The sequence below is a fragment of the Oncorhynchus gorbuscha genome, linkage group LG01 (assembly GCF_021184085.1).
Source record: "Oncorhynchus gorbuscha isolate QuinsamMale2020 ecotype Even-year linkage group LG01, OgorEven_v1.0, whole genome shotgun sequence".
Taxonomy (NCBI): Eukaryota; Metazoa; Chordata; class Actinopteri; order Salmoniformes; family Salmonidae; genus Oncorhynchus; species Oncorhynchus gorbuscha.
The window spans coordinates 25,552,297-25,572,108 of NC_060173.1; the positions used below are offsets into that span (position 1 = coordinate 25,552,297).

Sequence of the window (19,812 nt, forward strand, 5' to 3'; positions counted from 1 at the left end):
CCACGCAGCCGTCATACCACTCAGGAAGGAGATGCATTCTGTCTAAACAGAGATGAACATACTTTGGTGCAAAAAGTGCAAATCAATCCCAGAATAACAGCAAAGGACCTTATGAAGATGCTGGAGGAAACAGGTACAAAAGTATATATATCCACAGTAAAAACGAGTCCTATATCGACATAACCTGAAAGGCCGCTCAGCAAGGAAGAAGCCACTGCTTCAAAACAGCAATAAAAAATCCAGACTACGGTTTGCAACTGCACATGGGGACAAAGATTTTACATTTTGGAGAAATGTCCTCTGGTCTGATGAAACAAAAATAGAACTGTTTGGCCATAATGACCATCGTTATGTATGGAGGATAAAGGGGGAGGCTTGCAAGCTGAAGAACACCATCCCAACCGTGAAGCACGGGTGTGGCAGCATCATGTTGTGGGGGTGCTTTACTGCAGGAGGGACTGGTGCACTTCACAAAATAGATGGCATCATGAGGTAGGAAAATGATGTGGATGTATTGAAGCAACATCTCAAGACATCAGTCAGGAAGTTACAGCTTGGTCGCAAGAAGTTGTGGCAAAATGGCTTAAGGACAACAAAGTCAAGGTATTGGAGTGGCCATCACAAAGCCCTGACCTCAATCCTATTGAAAATGTGTGGGCAGAAATGAAAAAGCGCGTGCGAGCAAGGAGGCCTACAATCCTGACTCAGTTACACCAGCTCTGTCAGGAGGAATGGGCCAAAATTCACCCAACTTATTGTGGGAAGCTTGTGGAAGGCTACCTGAAACTTTTGACCCAAGTTAAACCAATTCTACCAAATACTAATTGAGTGTTTGTAAACTTCTGACCCACTGGGAATGTGATGAAATAAATAAATGCTGAAATAAATAATTGACAAAAAAAAGTGTGTAATGTGTGTCTATGCCATCGGGGTAGCTAGAACCCGTTTTGAATGTTTTAAGAGTAATGGTCACTATGTTGATGGTCCCTAACTGCTGTTGGTGGATGTAAGGAAGACTACAGGCGAATAAACAGCCATCACTAACACAAAGAGGCTGCTGACAACATACAGACTTGAAATCATTAGCCACTCTAACAAATGGATCCCTAGTCACTTTATTAATGACACTTTAATAATGAGGTTTACATATCTTGTATTTCTCATCCCATATGTATATACTGTATTTTAGACCATCTATTGCATCTTGCCTATGTCACTCGGTCATTGCTCATCCATATTTATATGTACATATTCTTATTCCATCTCTTTACTTAGATCTGTGTATTAGGTAGTTGTTGTGGAATTGTTGGATTACTTGTTAGATATTGTAATGACTGTGCGGGTCGCTACAATATTGCGGCACTGTAGTAAATAAAAGCACAAGCATCTGCTAACCATGTATGTGACCAATACAATTTGATTACTCCACTTTTGTTTTGAGCCGACATCACTTTCGGGCAGAATGGGGCAGCCGGCTCATGCCCGGGAGACAGCCCGCTTCCAAAACGAATGCAATCATCTTCCACGCTTTGCAAAATACGCCTGCCCGGGCCAGATTAATAGAATCCCCTCACTAGTCAGCTTGTTAAATAGAAGAAAAACTGCATAACATCTCGTTAAATGTTGTACATTATTGTGCAACCTGTTCTATTTGGTACCAACTCGAAATATTCCTAACACATGGACAAATTTACTGAGAGATGAAAGGAAGAAATTGTTTTGATTGTTATTCTGTTAGTGGGTTGGGTTATCTGAGCTAGCTGCTTGCTACCAAAACGTTAGCGGCCACTATTGCCTGCCTAGGCTACGAAAACGTTAGCTCCTAGCTAAACAACGAATCGAGCGCTGGCAAATCCAAAGTTCTTTGTTTCAACAAACTGCACCTTGAAGAGAAAAATATTATCAAACTCAAAGAGATTCTGGCTGCAGGATAGCTACAATTACCTACTCAGCATTTCTTATAGTAAGCTCACTGGATGGAAAGCTTGGGCACGCTTCCTTCCTGTAAGTGTTCACTTCTCCATTCTTTAGCTGGCGCAAATGGTGGACCCACTTCCCGTCACGGATAGCTCTTATAAAAGTGAGTAGCTAATGTTATTAGATAATTTCCCTTGTCTAATTTAGTTAGCTGGCAGAAGGTCAATTTTAACGTGTGCAATTGCAGGTTGTTTTACTAGTAAAGTTATTATGTGGATTGTTTTTATCAGCTGTGCCTCCATCGAGATCTCTAGCTTGTTATAGACAAGGAGCTAGCAATACATTGTGTTTTGTTTACGGTATCTGAAAAGGACATCAAGAGGTTAATAGAACTCTGTTCCTCCAATGAGGTTATTTTCACATGACAAATAAATTCTGCCAAGGTTGCCTGGGAGTATTTATTTATTTATTTCACCTTTATTTAACCAGGTAGGCCAGTTGAGAACAAGTTCTCATTTACAACTGCGACCTGGCCAAGATAAAGCAAAGCAGTGTAACACAAACAACAACACAGAGTTACACATGGAATAAACAAACGTACAGTCAATAACACAATATAAAAATATATATATACAGTGTGTGCAAATGAGGTAAGGCAATAAATAGGCCATAGTGGCGAAATAATTACAATTTAGCAATTAAACACTGGAGTGATATATGTGCAGAAGATGAATGTGCAAGTAGAGATACTGGGGTGCAAAGGAGCAAAAATATATATAATAATATGGGGATGAGGTAGTTGAGTGTAGAGGTCGACTGATTATGATTTTTCAACTCAACTCGATACCGATTATTGGAGGACCAAAAAAAGCCGATACTTTTTTAATATACATATTTGTAATAATGACAATTATAACAATACTGAATGAACAATGAACACTTTTTTATTTTAACTTAATATAATACATCAATAAAATCTATTTTGTCTCAAATAAATAATGAAACATGTTCAATTTGGTTTAATAATGCAACAACAAAGTGTTCGAGAAGAAAGTAAAAGTGCAATATGTGCCATGTAAAAAAGCTAACGTTTTTAAGTTCCTTGCCTGCTGCTGCCTACCACTGCTCAGTCAGACTGCTCTATCAAATCATAGAACATGAGAACATATGAAAGCTGGTGGTTACGTTCAACATGAGTCTTTAATATTCCCAGGTAAGAAGTTTTCGGTTGTAGTTATTATAGGACTATTTCTCTCTATACCATTTGTATTTCATGTACCTTTGACTATTGGATGTTCTAATAGGTACTTTAGTATTGCCAGCCTAATTTCGGGAGTTGATTGGCTTGAAGTCATAAAAGAGCTGCTGGCAAACGCAGTAAAGCGCTGTTTGAATGAATGCTTACGAGCCTGCTGCTGCCTACCACCGATCAGACTGCTCTATCAAATCATAGACTTAATAATATAATAACACACAGAAATACGAGCCTTAGGTCATTAATATAGTCAAATCCAGAAACGATCATTTCGAAAACAGAACGTTTATTCTTTCAGTGAAATACGGAACCGTTCTGTATTTTATCTAACGGGTGGCATCCATAAGTCTAAATATTGCTGTTACATTGCACAACCTTCAATGTTATGTCATAAAATTCTGCCATATTAGTTTGCAACTAGCCAGGCGGCCCACACTGTTGCATATACCCTGACTCTGCGTGCAATGAAATGCAAGAGAAGTGACACAATATCCCTAGTTTAATATTGCCTGCTAACATTCATTTCTTTTAACTAAATATGCAGGTTTAAAAATATATACTTCTGTGTATTGATTTTAAGAAAGGCGTTGATGTTTATGGTTAGGTACATTTGTGCAACGATTGTGCTTATTTCACAAATGCGCTTTTGTTAAATCATCACGCGTTTGGTGAAGTTAGCTATCTTTGTTAGGAAGAAATGGTCTTCACACAGTTCGCAACGAGCCAGGCGGCCCAAACTGCTGCGTATACCCTGACTCTGTTGCACAGAACGCAAGAGAAGTGACACATTTTCCCTAGTTAAAAGAAATTCATGTTAGCAGGCAATATTAACTAAATATGCAGGTTTAAAAAATATATACTTGTGTATTGATTTTAAGAAAGGCGTTGATGTTTATGGTTAGGTACACATTGGTGCAACGACAGTGCTTTTTTCACGAATGCACTTTTTAAATCACCCGTTTGGCGAAGTAGGCTGTGATTCAATGATAAATTAACAGACACCCTGCAACGCAGGGCAAGCTAGATAAACTAGTAATATCATCAACCATGTGTAGTTAACTAGTGATTATGTTGAGATTGACAGTTTTTTTATAAGATCCATTTAATGCTAGCTAGCATCTTACCATGGCTCCTTGCTGCATTCGCATTACCGGTAGTCAGCCTGCCACGCAGTCTCCTCGTGGAGTGCAATGTAATCGGTGTCCAAAAATGCAGATTACCGATTGTTACGAAAACTTGAAATTGGCCCTAATTAATCGGCCGACCTCTAGTTGAGTGGGCTATTTACAGATGGGCTATGTACAGGCGCAATGATCTGTGAGCTGCTCTGAAAGCTGATGCTTAAAGTTAGTGAGGGAGATATGAGTCTCCAGCTTCAGTGATTTTTTTTTGTAATTTGTTCCAGTCATTGGCAGCAGAGAACTGGAAGGAAAGCCAGTCAAAGGAGGACTTGGCTTTGGGGGTGATCAGTGAAATATACCTGCTGGAGCGCGTGCTACTGGTGGATGCTCCTATGGTGACCAATGAGATGATATAAGGTGGGGCTTTACCTAGCAAAGACTTACAGATGACCTGGAGCCAGTGGGTTTGGCGACGAATATGAAGCTAGGGCCAGCTAACGAGAGCATACAGGTCGCAATGGTGGGTAGTATATGGGGCTTTGGTGACAAAACAGATGACACTGTGACAGACTGCATCCAATTTGCTGAGTAGAGTGTTGGAGGCTATTTTGTAAATGACATCGCCGAAGTCAAGGATCGGGAGGATAGTCAGTTTTACGAGGGTATGTTTGGCAGCATGAGTGAAGGATGCTTTGTTGTGAAATAGGAAGCCGATTCTAGATTTAATTTTGGATTGGAGATGCTTAATGTGAGTCTGGAAGGAGAGTTTACAGTCTAACCAGACACCTAGGTAGTTGTCCACATATTCTAAGTCAGAACTGTCCAGAGTAGTGATGCTAGACGTGTGGGCATGTGCGGGCAGCGATCGGTTGAAGAGCATGCATTTAGTTATACTTGCATTTAAGAGCAGTTGGAGGCCACGGAAGGAGAGTTGTATGGCATTGAAGCTCATCTGGAGGTTAGTTAACACAGTGTCGAAAGAAGGGTCAGAAGTATACAGAAAGGTGTTGTCTGCGTAGAGATGGATCAGATAATCAGCAGCAAGAGCGACATTGATGTATACAGAGGAAAGAGTCGGCCCGAGAATTGAACTCTGTGGCACCCCCATAGACAGACTGCCAGAGGTCCGGACAACAGGCTCTCCAATTTGACACACTGAACTCTGTCTGAGAAGTAGTTGGTGAACCAGGCGAGGCAGTCATTTGAGAGTATTGTCTTTTGTCGATGGCGGTTATGATATCGTTTAGGACCTTTAGTGTGGCTGAGGTGCACCATTGACCAGCTCTGAAACCAGATTGCATAGCGGAGAAGGTACGGTGGGATTCGAAATGGTCTGTAATCTGTTGGTTAACTTGGCTTTCGAAGACCTTAGAAAGGCAGGATAGGATAGATATAGGTCTGTAGCAGTTTGGGTCTAGAGTGTCTCCCCCTTTGAAGGGGGGGATGACCACGGCAGCTTTCCAATCTTTGGGGATCTCAGACGATACGAAAGAGAGGTTGAACAGACTGGTAATAGGGTTGCAACAATTTGCGGCGGGTAATTTTAGAGAGTTTCCAGATTGTCTAGCCCATCTAATTTGTAGGGGTCCAGATTTTGCTGCTCTTTCAGAACATCAGCTATCTGGATTTGGGTGAAGGAGATGGAGGCTTGGGCAAGTTGCTGTGGGGGTACAGAGCTGTTGACTGGGGTAGGGGTAGCCAGGTGGAAAGCATAGCCAGCTGTAGAAAAATGCTTATTGAAATTCTCAATTATAGTGGATTTATCGGTGGTGACAGTGTTTCCTAGCCTCAGTGCAGTGGGCAGCTGGGAGGAGGGGCTCTTATTCTCCAAGTATGTCAGGGTTGGTGTATGAAATTGTATACACCAGTATACCACAACCAGGTTTATATCTTTCTTTTAACGGTGCAGTGCAATTCTAAGGGGATTGGGTCTTGATGGAAAGCTGACAGCTGACCAGATTGCCAAAAAGTTGGAAAATCTGAAGACCAAATACAAGGTAAAGTGGGCTTGTGTTCTTAGAAGACTGAGATTTCTGACTTCTAAAATAAGTGTTTACTGATATTGTCAATATTTACTGATCATCATCATCAACAAAAAAGCCTCATCCCAGCCATAGTCACACTTTTGTATTTGTCTTTTAGGACTTAAAATACATTTTTCTTGGCAAGGACACTGTTGCTACCAGCATAGCCTCCTGGCCCTGGTTCCAATTTATGGGCGAGGCCATGGAAGGACGCCTCTTCAACAGCGCCCAAGTTTTGGCAGTGGCATCTTTGGCTGGTGAGGCTCCAGGTTCTTCCTCACCATTAACCAACGAGAGAGGACAGGGGGGTGACGGTGCTGACATTTTGGAGTTCTTGATCAAAACTGAGATGGAGGACAGTGTGGGGACAGAGAACTTGGAGGACAATGCAACTGTTAACACTGACGCAACTCAGACTGAGGGCCCTACTACTATGGGCTGGCGAAGAATTTCAGAATGCTCGTATAAAAGTAAGTGAGTGAGTGAGTTGGGAATACTCTGATTCTGTTGATCATTCAAATTATTTCTTCAACCTTAATTTGACCAGGAGGTCTGTTTAGTCCAGGGCTCTTCAATACTGTTCCTGGAGAGCTACCATCCTGTAGGTTTTCAGTCCAACCCCAGTTGTAACTAACCTGATTCAGTTCAACAAATTATTAGAATCAGGTGCCGTAGATTAGGATGGATTGGAGCAAAAACCTACAGGACAGTAGCTCTCCAGGAAAGGGTTGGAGAACCCTGGTCTAGACTCTGGTCTTCAAGGTTCCCTAGTGGAGCAGTGGTCTATGGCACTGCATCTCAGTGCTTGAGGCATCCCAACACACACCCTGGTTCAAATCCAGGCTGTAACACAACCGGGCCTTGATTAGGAATCTCATATGGCGGCACGCAATTGGCCCAGCATCGTCCGGGTTTGGCTGGTGTGTGCCGTCATTGTAAATAAGAATTTGTTCTTAACCGACTTGCCTAGTTAAATAAAGGTTAAAATTCAAGAATAAGAATTTAATTGTAGTTATTGGTTGTTAGCAAGCTTGCTGCAAAAAATTGTGTTTGAGCATACATTACCATGTATCAAATAAATCTGATGTACCTGATTCATATTACTGACATTGGTTTCTGCTTATCAGTGACAGAGCAGGAGACGGAGAGAATGATAAAGCTGCGTGCCGTGAATGAGGCTCTCTTCACAGGCAGAAAACATACTGCCAAGCCTGCCTGGAGGTGAGTATGTTTGGAAAGGACATATACAGACCATGTTTTGGCCCAGCACATCCTGTGATTATCTGTCCCAAATCCACCTCCAGCTCCTTTGCACTTATGTATGTCTAAAAGGACTGGATAGGTGTAAACAATATGGTGATAAATCGACTTGGAGCTATTAGTATTTTGCTTATACCTATTTGATAATTTCAGATTTTGTTAACTGCTCTAAATGAGAATTAGTTTGCAAATTGTTGTCTTCGGCATTTTAGTTTGTCTCTGAGAGGAGGCTGCTGAGTGGAGGACGGCTCATAATAAGGGCTGGAATGGAGTAAATGGAATGGTATCAAACACATGGAAACCATGTGTTTGATGAGTTCGATTACCATTCCATTGATTTCGTTCCAGCCATTACTATGAGCCCGTCCTCCCCAATTAAGGTGCCACCAACCTCCTGTGTTTGAGTTTATTTTATTTTTACAGGGACAGTGCACATTAATCAACATTTCAGTAAAAGTGCCGGTTTTAGCCGGCCGGCTAATTTTCAACCGCAGTCCCTGAGCAGGTTATTAAAAACAATTACAATATAGACAATAGCAACATAGGACAAGCAAGACATAGCATACAGACAGAGCAACATAGGACAAGCAAGACATAGCATACAGACAGAGCAACATAGGACAAGCAAGACATAGCATACAGACAGAGCAACATAGGACAAGCAAGACATAGCATACAGACAGAGCAACATAGGACAAGCAAGACGTAGCATACAAACAGCAACATAGAACAAAAAGCAGCAATACAAAGTTTAAAAAAGCAACAAAGTGTTTCCACACCTCATAAGCTACAGACAACATGGAAAGCTGCAACACACAGCAAGGGACCATGTTCACATATCTGATTGACCTTTAGCCGTGTCTTCAAGCATTTTGTGAATGTGTGATATTAGGTGCCGTTGTGTTGTCTCCATGTTTTCCTGCAGAGCTATTTTGAATGAGTTGGGCCTTCAGGGAAAGCTGACTACTGACCAGCTTGCCAAAAAGTGGGATAACCTCAAGAGGCGATATAAGGTAATGTGATAGTGACGGCAGTACTCAACCAGCGTATTTGTGTGTTTCATTTTCATTCTTGAATTTTTTTTGTGTAGTGTATAAGAAACATTCCCAAAGTTTCTTGAAGTTATTCTTGATCCACAATGTATCGCTCTCTCATCACCTCCTGCACACATCTCTTCTCAATTCCACTCCACACTGCTTTGTCCACTGAACCCAGACACTGTATTCCTCTTTTGGTGCAGGAGTTGAAATGTCCAGCCCGCAGCATGGAGAGCAACCCAAATTCCTGGCCCTGGTTCTACCGCATGAATGATGCCATGGAGGGACGATTCGCCAGCTGCGCCCCCATCCTGACGCCAGTAGTAGAGGAGGGTGATGAGGAGTTTGAGCCCTCTCCACTACCAAGGAAGAGGGCTCGTCGGACGCCAGGGAAGGGGGGGATGTCTGAGTTCTTGACAGAGTCTGAGATGGATGAGCTGGTGGAAACGGAGGAGAGGAATGGAGCAGCAGTCTTCCAAGGGGCCACCATAGGGGAGTATAACACGGCCACAGAATTCTCATATAAGCGTAAGTGATGATGTTTTGCCTTTCAAAGGGACTATTTGCTCAAAATATAAATCAATATGATTTTCCACTTTCTTGGAATGGTATTGGTCGACCCAGACAGTTTATAAAGTGCATGTTTGAGTTATTGGCAATAAGCTAACTAGCAACAAGTTACTTCGATAACAATTATTTGTGAAGAATAACGCTAGTTGTTATATTTGCTTGATTTACAGTGACTGAGGAGGACACCAAGAGATTGATAGAGCTACGTGCTTCCAATGAGGCTCTTTTCACAGGGAAGAGAAATACGGCCAAGCCTGCCTGGAGGTGAGTTAGCTTGTGTTGGAAGAAACTATTTGGCTAAATAAAAATGTGGTATTTCCAGTCAATGTACTCAGTTTATTTTATACTTCCATTATTTCTCTGTAGGGCTATAGTAAAAGAGATGGGCCTCACAGGAAAGTTGTCTGCTGACCAGGTTGCCAAAAAGTGGGACAACCTGAAGACAAAATTCAAGGTATTGTAACTAGTGTGTGTCCATGTATATTTTGTCCATGATCTCTCACCCTGTTTCAGGGGCTGTGTGTGTAGTTGCTTGCACATGTACACTGAGTGTACAAAACATTAACACTTTTCCTAATATTGAGTTTCACCCCTTTTGGCCTCAGTACGGCCCCAATTCATCAGGGCATGGACTCTACAAGGTGTCAAGTGTTCCACAGGGATGCTGGCCCATGTTGACTCCAATGCTTCCCATAGTTGTGTCAAGTTGTCTGGATGTCCTTTTGGTGGTAGACCATTCTTTTTATATATATTTATTTCTTTACTCCCTTTTTCTCCCCAACTTTGTGGTATCCAATTGGTAGTTAGTCTTGTCTCATCGCTGCAACTCCCGTACGGACTCTGGAGAGGTGAAGGTCAAGAGCTGTGCGTCCTCCGAAACACAACCCAACCAAGCCGCACTGCTTCTTGACACAATGCCAACTTAACCCGGAAGCCAGCCGCACCAATGTGTCGGGGGAAACACCGCTGACACAGTCACCTGGCGCGTGCACTGCACCCAGCCCGTCACAGGACATCCCTGCCGGCCAAACCCTCCCCTAACCCAGGCAATGCTGGGACAATTGTGCTCCGCCCCATGGGCCCCACGGTCGCGGCCAGCTGCGACAGGTGGTGGACCATTCTTGATCCATACGGGAAACTGTTGATCGTGAAAAACCCGGTGGCGTTGCAGATCTTGACACACTCAAACCAGTGTGCCTTGACACCTACTACCATACCCCGTTCAAAGGCACTTTTGTCTTGCGCATTCACCCTTTGAATGGCACACATACATGATCCATGTCTCAATGTTTAAAAACAATTATTTAACCTGTCTCCTCCCCTTCTTCTACACTGTTCGAAGTGAATTTAACAGGTGACATCAATAAGGGATCATAGCTTTCACCTGGGTTCCTCTTGTCAGTCTCATGGAAAGAGGTGTCCCTAATGTTTTGTACAGTCAGTGTATATGTACATGGATGCTCATATGTGGGACCAGAAGATGGATAGGTCACACTAAGTGATATCTCCTAATAAGTTTATATCTTCTCTTATCCCTTAGGACTTGAAGTATCCACCGCGTGGCATGGAGAACCAGAGCACCCCTGCCTCCTGGCCTTGGTTCCAACTCATGAATGATGCCTTCGAGGGCCGACTGGCCGCGAGAGCCCCCAAAATAACTCCCATATGGATGAACGAAGAAGACTACTTGTTTGTATCCTCGCCGATGCCTACAGAGAGAGACCCGTGTCCAATGCCAGAAAGGAGTGAGATTTCTGATCTGGAAGAGGGAATGAGACCAGAGGGGACAGAGGTGGATGGAACGGTTACGTTCTTAGACGCCAGTGGAGAGGAGTGCCCCACACCTGTGGAATTCTCCTATAAAAGTCAGTGTCATTCCTTCATTCTTCATGTCTCCGAATGTTCTTTTCAAGGAGGATAAAATATACTTTTAAAAGTCAAATTTCATGAGTTAAAAATGGATTAATGTGTTCAGGTGTATATGGACTAGGGCTGTCCCCGACTAAAATAAATCTTGGTCGAACGAGAGTAGTCTTTTCTTTTGAGCAATCGATTGGTCGAAATTTAAAAACATGTACTTTTCCGTATATAGACACACCCTATGTGTTTTAATAAAATCAACTATATGTACTGAGCTTGTCTGATGCTTTAAGCTTGCTGTTTTATTAAATAATTAAGTCACACAAATGACTCAAGGGAGCCAGAGATCAAGATAGCCTAACCAGAAGGGGGAAAAATAACTGTTCCGTACCCTCCTCTTGCTGCTGCTCGCCTTCAAAGATTCTGCCTTGCCGTTACACTCCTGAAGTTGCCGGTAATGGGCTACACCAGGGGTCGGCAACCTTTTTCCATTTGGAGTGACAATTTATCTTACCATTTCTATCGATCTGTGTGCCAGTTATGATTTTCATTTGCACATTTTTGTGGAACAGTTTCATTTAATGTATTGTCTTTTATATCTCAAAATCATTTTAATGTGGTTTATCTAAATTCTATCTAACAAACAAATAAAAACATGGTAGCCTGAAGGTAGAAAATATCCTGATAAATATACTATAAATCACATTGGCTATGCATGTCTGTCTGCAAAGAACTTGAAACATGTATCAACTGTGTCCGGCCCAGTGCCCATGCTAGCAAATTTTCAACATTGTATAGAAAATACTGGGCCCTCAGTTTCCCACACTAGTGATCTTAGGACAAACACCGCTGTAGACTATTTGTGCAAGGGATAATAAATAATCAATTATTTTGAAGTTTACACTGGATCAGAGCATTACATTTTTCCCTTTCAGGCCGAGTGGTTATTTTATTTATTTTTTATTTCATCTTTATTTAACCAGGTAGTCAAGTTGAGAACAAGTTCTCATTTACAATTGCGACCTGGCCATGATAAAGCAAAGCAGTTCGACAGATACAACGACACAGAGTTACACGTGGAGTAAAACAAACATACACTCAATAATACAGTATAAACAAGTCTATATACAATGTGAGCAAATGAGGTGAGAAGGGAGGTAAAGGCAAAAAAGGCCATGGTGGCAAAGTAAATACAATATAGCAACTAAAACACTTGAATGGTAGTTTTGCAATGGAAGAATGTGCAAAGTAGAAATAAAAATAATGGGGTGCAACGGAGCAAAATAAATAAATAAATTAAATACAGTTGGGAAAGAGGTAGTTGATTGGGCTAAATTATAGGTGGGCTATGTACAGGTGCAGTAATCTGTGAGCTGCTCTGACAGTTGGTGCTTAAAGCTAGTGAGGGAGATAAGTGTTTCCAGTTTCAGAGATTTTTGTAGTTCGTTCCAGTCATTGGCAGCAGAGAACTGGAAGGAGAGGTGGCCAAAGAAAGAATTGGTTTTGGGGGTGACTAGATAGATATACCTGCTGGAGCGTGTCCAGGTGGGAGATGCTATGGTGACCAGCGAGCTGAGATAAGGGGGGACTTTACCTAGCAGGGTCTTGTAGATGACATGGAGCCAGTGGGTTTGGCAACGAGTATGAAGCGAGGGCCAGCCAACGAGAGCATACAGGTCGCAATGGTGGGTAGTATATGGGGCTTTGGTGACAAAACGGATTGCACTGTGATAGACTGCATCCAATTTGTTGAGTAGGGTATTTGAGGCTATTTTGTAAATGACATCGCCAAAGTCGAGGATTGGTAGGATGGTCAGTTTTACAAGGGTATGTTTGGCAGCATGAGTGAAGGATGCTTTGTTGCGAAATAGGAAGCCAATTCTAGATTTAACTTTGGATTGGAGATGTTTGATATGGTTCTGGAAGGAGAGTTTACAGTCTAACCAGACACCTAAGTATTTGTAGTTGTCCACGTATTCTAAGTCAGAGCCGTCCAGAGTAGTGATGTTGGACAGGCGGGTTATCAAAAGGGAGAGAGCTGGAAATATTTGTCAAATACATTGAGGAACTATTGTCATTCTCAATGGAATCTAAAAAGAGACTTTGTTTACTCGCTGTTTGAGTTGAAGACATTTTTTATTTGAGAAGCTCCACAGCTCAATAGTGGTAGTGAGTTAAGACAATCAGAAATACTATCCAATATCCTCAAATAGGTACATTTATAAGTCAAGTAGCCTAGGCCTACTTCTATATGCGTAATCAGGTGCACATCCTTACTCAACATTGACAGGAGTTCAACAAACAAAAGACAATGGAGAAAAAAATGTACAATTTGTAAATGTTAAGAAATAAACCAAAACTTTTTCTCACAAGTGTAGCATAGGTTGTGAGCTCTACAAACAACGTTTCCACTCCGACCATGAGAGCGCTTCGCGACTGTAATAATAATATTGAATGCATTAACAGAAATTACAGTAACCAAACAAATATTGTAGATTAGAAATTATGTGAATTAAAGTAAATGTAGGTTACTACTGGTGATTACAGTGGGGCAAAAAAGTATTTAGTCAGCCACCAATTGTGCATGTTCTCCCACTTAAAAAGATGAGAGGCCTGTCATTTTCATCTATGTCATCTATCTATGATCTATTTCATCTCATCTTTTTAAGTGGGAGAACTTGCACAATTGGTGGCTGACTAAATCATTTTTTGCCCCACTGTATATGTAATGGGGAATTGATAGACTAACAATCAAAAGGGCAAACAATTCACACAAGGAAGTTATGAAACAATAAATGTGCATGAAATGGCGGGAAAGACGTGGTTTGTGCATCTTAGCCACACTCCCCTTTTCCTTGGATAGTGGCATCCCCGCGGCTTCCTCAATGGATTTAGTCCAGTGAGACCGGCGAGAATCAGACATGTCAAGTGTGCCATGAAAAAATCTATATATTTGCGACTGCTCAACTAAACAATTCTGGGCTGACCAAGAGCCTATCGACCAGACAATCAACCAGTTGACAAAATGCGGTCAGCCTTAATATGAACCATATACAGTGCCCTCAAAGTATTACTCCTTGACTTATTCCACATTTTGTAGTTACATTCTGAATTCAATATTGATTCATATTTTTTTTTATCACCCACCTACACACAATACCCTATAATGAAGAGTGAAAATATGTTTAGAAACTTTTGCAAAAGTATTAAAAATAAAATACAGATCTAATTTAAGAATTCACACCCCTGAATACTTTGTTGAAGCACCTTTTGGCCGAGATTACAGCATGAATTGTCTTGTACAGTGTATTCAGACCCCTCTACTTTTTCCATGTTTTGTTACATTTTAGAATAAGGCTGTAATGTATTACATTTAAATGTTTTCCTCATCAATCTACACAAAATACCAAATAATGAAAACCGGTTTAGACATTTTTGCAAATGTATAAAAAACACATTTTTTAACATACCTTATTTACATAAATATTCAGACCTTTTGCTATTAGACTCAATTGAGCTCAGGTGCATCCTGTTTCCATTGATCACCCTTGAGAAGTTTCAACAACTTGATTGGAGTCCACCTGTGGTAAACTCAATTGATTGGACATGATTTGGAAAGGCACACACCTGTCTATATAAGGTCCCACAGTTGACAGTGCATTTCAGCAAAAACCAATCCGAGACAGGATCCGAGACAGGATTGTGCTGAGGCACAGATCTGGGGAAGGGTACCAAAAGAATGGCTGCAGCTGTGAAGGTCCCGAAGAACACATCATTCTTAAATAGAAGAATTTTGGAACCACCAAGACACTTCCTAGAGGTGGCCGCCTGGCCAAACTGAGCTATTGGGGGAGAAGGGCCTTTGTCAGGGAGGTGACCAAGAACCCGATGGTCACTCTGACAGAGCTCCAGAGTTCCTCTGTGGAGATGGGAGAACCTTCCAGAAGGACAACCATCTCTGCAGCACTCAACCAATCATGCCTTTATGATAAAGTGTCCAGAGAATCCACTCCTTGGTAAAAGGCACATGACAGCCCACTTGGAATTTGCCAAAAGGCACCTAAAGACTCTCAGACCATGAGAAACAAGATTCTCTGTTCTGATGAAACCAATATTGAACTCTTTGGCCTGAATGCCAAGTGTCATGTCTGAAGGAAACCTGGCACCATCCCTATGGTGAAGCATGGTGGTGGCTGCATCATGCTGTGGGGATGTTTTTCAGCGGCAGGGACTGGGATACTATTCAGAATCGAGGAAAAGATTAACAGAGCAAAGTACAGAGAGATCCTTGATGAAAACCTGCTTCAAGTCACTCAGGACCTCAGACTGGGTGAACGTACACTTTCCAACAGTACAACAACCCTAAGCACACAGCCAAAACAACGCAGGAGTGGCTTCAGGACAAGTCTCTGAATGTCCTTGAGTGGCCCAGCCAGAGCCCGGAATTGAACCTGATCTCTGGAGAGACCTGAAAAAAGCTGTGCTCCGACGCTCCCCATCCAACCTGACAAAGCTTGAGAGGATCTGCAGAGAAGAATGGGAGAAATTCCCCAAATACAGGTGTGCCAAGCTTGTAGTGTCATACTCAAGAAGACTCGAGGCTGTAATCACTGCCAAAGGTGCTTCAACAAAGTACTGAGTAAAAGGTCTGATATTTCCATTTTTTATATTTAAAACATTTGCAAATATTTCTAAAAACCTGTTTTTGCTTTTTTATTGTGGGGTATTGTGTGTAGATTGAGGGGGGAAACAATTTAATACATTTGAGTAAGGCTGTAACCTAACAAAATGTGGAAAAAGTCAAGGGGTCTGTATACTTTTCCGAATGCACGGTTTACTTGTATTTGGTATTTTATTAGGATCCCCATTAGCTGTTGCAAAACCAGCAGCTACTCCTGGGGTCCACACAAAACATGAAACATAATGACATAACACAGAACATCAATAGACAAGAACAGCTCAAAGACAGAACTACATACAAAAAAATGTTTATACGTAGCCTACATATCAATGAATACACACAAACTATCTAGGTCAAATATCTGCATTTGAGGATTTTCTCAAGCTTTCTCACCCACCAAGTTGGGTGGGGAGTGTGGGAGAACAGCAAACTTTAAGTCTTTTCAAAGATTTTCAATTGGATTCAAGTCTGAACTTTGGCTGGGCCACTCAAGCGCTTTCACATTTCTGTTCTGAAGCCATTCCAGGGTTGCTTTGGCTGTATGCTTGGGGTCATTGTCCTGTTAGACTGAGGCAAAGATTTCCATTCCAAGGTCATTTGCACTCTGAAGCAGGTTCTCGTCAAGGATTTGCCTGTATTTGGCTCCATTCATTGTTCCCTCTATCCTTACCAGTTTCCTAGTCCCTGCTGCTGAAAAGTACCCCCATAGCATGATACTGCCACCATGCGTCATGATTTGGATGGTGTTCAGACCGGTGACCAGCTGTGCCTGGTTTTCTCCAGACATAGTGCTTTGCATTCAGGCCAAATGGTTACATTGTCTCATCAGATCATATAATCTTTTGCCTTATGCACCGAGTCTTTTACATGCCTTTTTGCAATCTTCAGGTTGCCATGTGGCTTTTTCTCAGGAGTGACTTTATTCTGGTACACTCTTCCATAAAGTCCAGATTGGTGAAGTGTTATAGAGATGGTTGTCCTTCTGGCCAGTTCTCCCATCTTAGCCAAGGAACTCTGTAGTTCTGTCAGAGTGGCCATTAGGGTCTTGGTCATCTCCCTGACCAAGGTCTTTCTTGCCTAGTTGCTCAGTTTGGTTAAATGGCCAGCTCTAGGCAGAGTAGATCCACATTTGTTCAATTTCCCAATGATGGAGACCACTGTGCTGTTGGAATCTTTCAACACTCTATAAATAGTTTTACACCCTTCCCCAGATATATGCCTCCTCACCACTCTATTTCAGAGCTCTACAGCCAGTTCCTTGGACTTCATGGTATAGTTTCTGCTCTGACATGCACTGTCAACAATGGGACCTTATATAGACAGGTGTTTTCTTTCTAATTTATCTCCAAACAATTCAATTGGCCACAGGTGGGGCGGCAGTGTAGCCTAGTGGTTAGAGCGTTGGACTAGTAATCGGAAGGTTGCAAGTTCAAATCCCCGTTCTGCCCCTGAACAGGCAGTTAACCCATTGTTCCTAGGCCGTCATTGAAAATAAGAATTTGTTCTTAACTGACTTGCCTAGTAAAATAAAGATAAAATAAATAAAAAGGTGGACTCCAATCAATTTGTAGCGACGTCTCAAAGATGATAAAAGGAAATTGGATGCACCTGAGCTCAATCTGGAGTAAAGGGGTGTGAATACTTATTTAAATGAGATTTCTATTTTTCATGATTGTGAGATATATTAAAAAAATCAACAAAATGTGGAATAAGTCAAGGGGTATGACTACTTTATGAAGGCACTGTAGGCAAAAATCAAGAAAAACATATTGGCAAACGAATAGTAACTTTAATTTTGTTTTGATGACAGTGACAGAGCAGGATACGAGGAGGCTGATTAAGTTGCGTGCGGCCAATGAGGTTCTCTTCACTGGGAGGCGAAATGCTGCCAAGGCTGCATGGAAGTGAGTAGGATTTAGTATGAAAATAAATGTCAATGACGAAGCACTAAAGTCAGATATGCATAATCAACACTGATCACATTGGTTATTTTTGTGTGCAGGGCCATTTTAAAAGAGTTGGTTCTCCTGGGAAAGGTGTCAACTTACCAGGTGGCTAAGAAGTGGGACAACTTAAAAAGAAGATATAAGGTAAACTGTCAAGCGTTTCTGGCAAATTTCTGCAACATGAAATAATCAAAGTGTAAATAGATCAAAATCAGAATGTTTATATTGTCCTTAAAAATGTCCATGCATTGCTACACTTTCACCCAGCTGAAGTCTGCTCTGTTGTTTGTATTCTACACTGTGGTCACACTTGTCCCCTCTTGTTCCCTGAACAGGACCTGAAGTACCCACCTGTGGGCATGGAGAGCATAGCAGACAACGCTGCTTCCTGGCCATGGTTCTACCTCATGAATGAGGCCATGGAGGGCCGCCTCGCCGCCAGCGGACCTGTCTTGACCCCTATAACGGAGGGTGATGACCCCGAGCCTTCCCCTTCACAGTCCTCTCGAAATAGAGGATGCCCGTTGCTGGAAAAGGGTGACATCACACTGGAGTACCAACAAGAGATTTATGTGCACCCCACCATAGAGGAGTGTCACCGGGCCACAGCAGAGTGTGAGAGTGCACTGAGAGAGGAGAGGTTGGGTAGGGGGCCAGCAGGGGGCACTGCTGCTCAGAAGTCAGTGACACTGGAGAGAGGGTGGGAGATGGTGGAGATGGAGAGGGCAGCGATAGAGGGGGATAGAGCGGCGGTAGACAGAGAGCGGCAGTGGCTGGAGAGCGAGAGAGCCAACTTGGCAAGAGACAGGATGCTGTTGGAACAGGACATGGCGGCACTTGGTAGAGAGAGAGAGGCCTTTGAGAGCCAGAGGGCAGCAGTGATGATGCACAGTGCTACAGGGGTGCACACTGGACACGTCAACCACTGTGGGATGGGGATGTAGACCTATGGTATTAACTGCCTTGGAAGCCAAGGACTGTTCAAGAGCCTTCAAGTCTTTTCAGCATGTTTTCACCTTATTGGCTCGAGATGAATAAATGTTTTACACTCACAAGAGAACGCGCTGTCTTTGATTTGTGATTGATACATTCAAAACATCTAAATGTAATGGTTTATTAAACTAACCAGTGACAGAGACTTCAATCTGTAAAATGGTGGACATGTTTTAAATGTCATTTGAGAATTTCTCTTTCTTTTGACAGAACAGTCTAATGATGTCATGTAACCCTTAAAGTGTTTGTGGTGTGACTCATTATCTCAATGGCCTCATCCTGTCTTTTCAGTCTCGGTTGCAATTATATTTTGATATAAGACAAAATTAGCACTATAAGTGAGAGAACTTAATTTGTTATGGAAGTGTTAACTTTTTATGTACTGACTACTTTTCTCTCATGTGAAAGCTGATTCCATTTTCAGACAATGAATATCCTATAAATTACTGCCAAAAAAGTATGGAAGTGAAATATTGTTTGAGAAATCAAATCACAGTATGACCAAAGCTCAAGTAAGAAATGTGGTGGAATATATTTTTTGAGGAAATAGTACCCGCTCAACAATTGTGTATAGCCTACAATAAAAAGCATCATACTCTGGTCATGATTTTCTTGTTATCGTATCTGTACAAATGTAGAGGACTAGGGGCTAAAATCAATGGATGGTTAGGTTTGAACGTAACAGCTATTTTATTTGACCTTGATATAACTCAACATAGTAATGCATGGAATTAAATATGTTTGTGTGCATGGAATTAAATATGTTTGTGTCCAGATGCCCTTTGTAGCCAGCTGAAGAAGCTTTGCTAGGTGAATCTCCAGGTGGACTTTATAAAGTCCTTGTCTAACCCGCTCCACTGGCTGGGACAGTGTGCCAAGTGCTGGGACAAGTCCTTCTTTCTTCACGGACCTGGAGGTCATGCAGTTCCACCAACTGTCCAGCTTGAAGTGTCATCGTGGCTGCAGCCTCCAGTGCAGTGAGCAGAGTGTTTCCGGGTGGAAAGGTTCCATATTACCCAGGAGATTCATTGCCTCTTGCATAGACCTTGTTGAAACATAATGCACAATGTGTTTTTGACAGGCAATGCCTGTGCATAGTACTGCAGTTGTATATTGTTTTGAGAGGGGGGTGGAGAAAAGGGAGGGAT

General features: G+C 42.1%; 1 protein-coding gene across 4 annotated transcripts; it reads left to right on the plus strand.

Annotated features, from left to right (window-relative positions):
- The first annotated feature begins 1,560 nt into the window (after window positions 1–1,560).
- Window positions 1,561–19,266, plus strand: LOC124035312. Of its 4 annotated transcripts, none has more exons than XM_046348779.1 (13): window positions 1,561–2,080; window positions 4,578–4,710; window positions 6,203–6,290; window positions 6,436–6,787; window positions 7,445–7,538; window positions 8,503–8,590; window positions 8,818–9,142; window positions 9,355–9,448; window positions 9,551–9,638; window positions 10,725–11,049; window positions 17,536–17,629; window positions 17,728–17,815; window positions 18,007–19,266. In XM_046348779.1, exons 4-13 carry the CDS (start codon window positions 6,508–6,510, stop codon window positions 18,613–18,615), a joined length of 2,085 nt encoding a protein of 694 aa, XP_046204735.1. In that variant the 5' UTR covers window positions 1,561–2,080; window positions 4,578–4,710; window positions 6,203–6,290; window positions 6,436–6,507; the 3' UTR covers window positions 18,616–19,266. The 4 variants fall into 4 exon arrangements, with proteins under 4 accessions (XP_046204735.1, XP_046204750.1, XP_046204742.1 ...); XM_046348794.1 differs by having other exon boundaries at window positions 6,463–6,787; XM_046348786.1 differs by lacking the exon at window positions 4,578–4,710.
- Window positions 19,267–19,812: the final 546 nt, after the last annotated feature.

What these genes read in the sequence shown, in the direction of transcription:
- LOC124035312 (XM_046348779.1), top strand. Translation starts at nt 6,508, where the DNA reads ATGGGCGAGGCCATGGAAGGACGCCTCTTCAACAGCGCCCAAGTTTTG. An exon ending in CACAGAATTCTCATATAAGC is followed by an intron (nt 9,143 to 9,354) that starts GTAAGTGATGAT and finishes CTTGATTTACAG; the next exon opens with TGACTGAGGAGGACACCAAG. An exon ending in TGTGGAATTCTCCTATAAAA is followed by an intron (nt 11,050 to 17,535) that starts GTCAGTGTCATT and finishes TTTTGATGACAG; the next exon opens with TGACAGAGCAGGATACGAGG.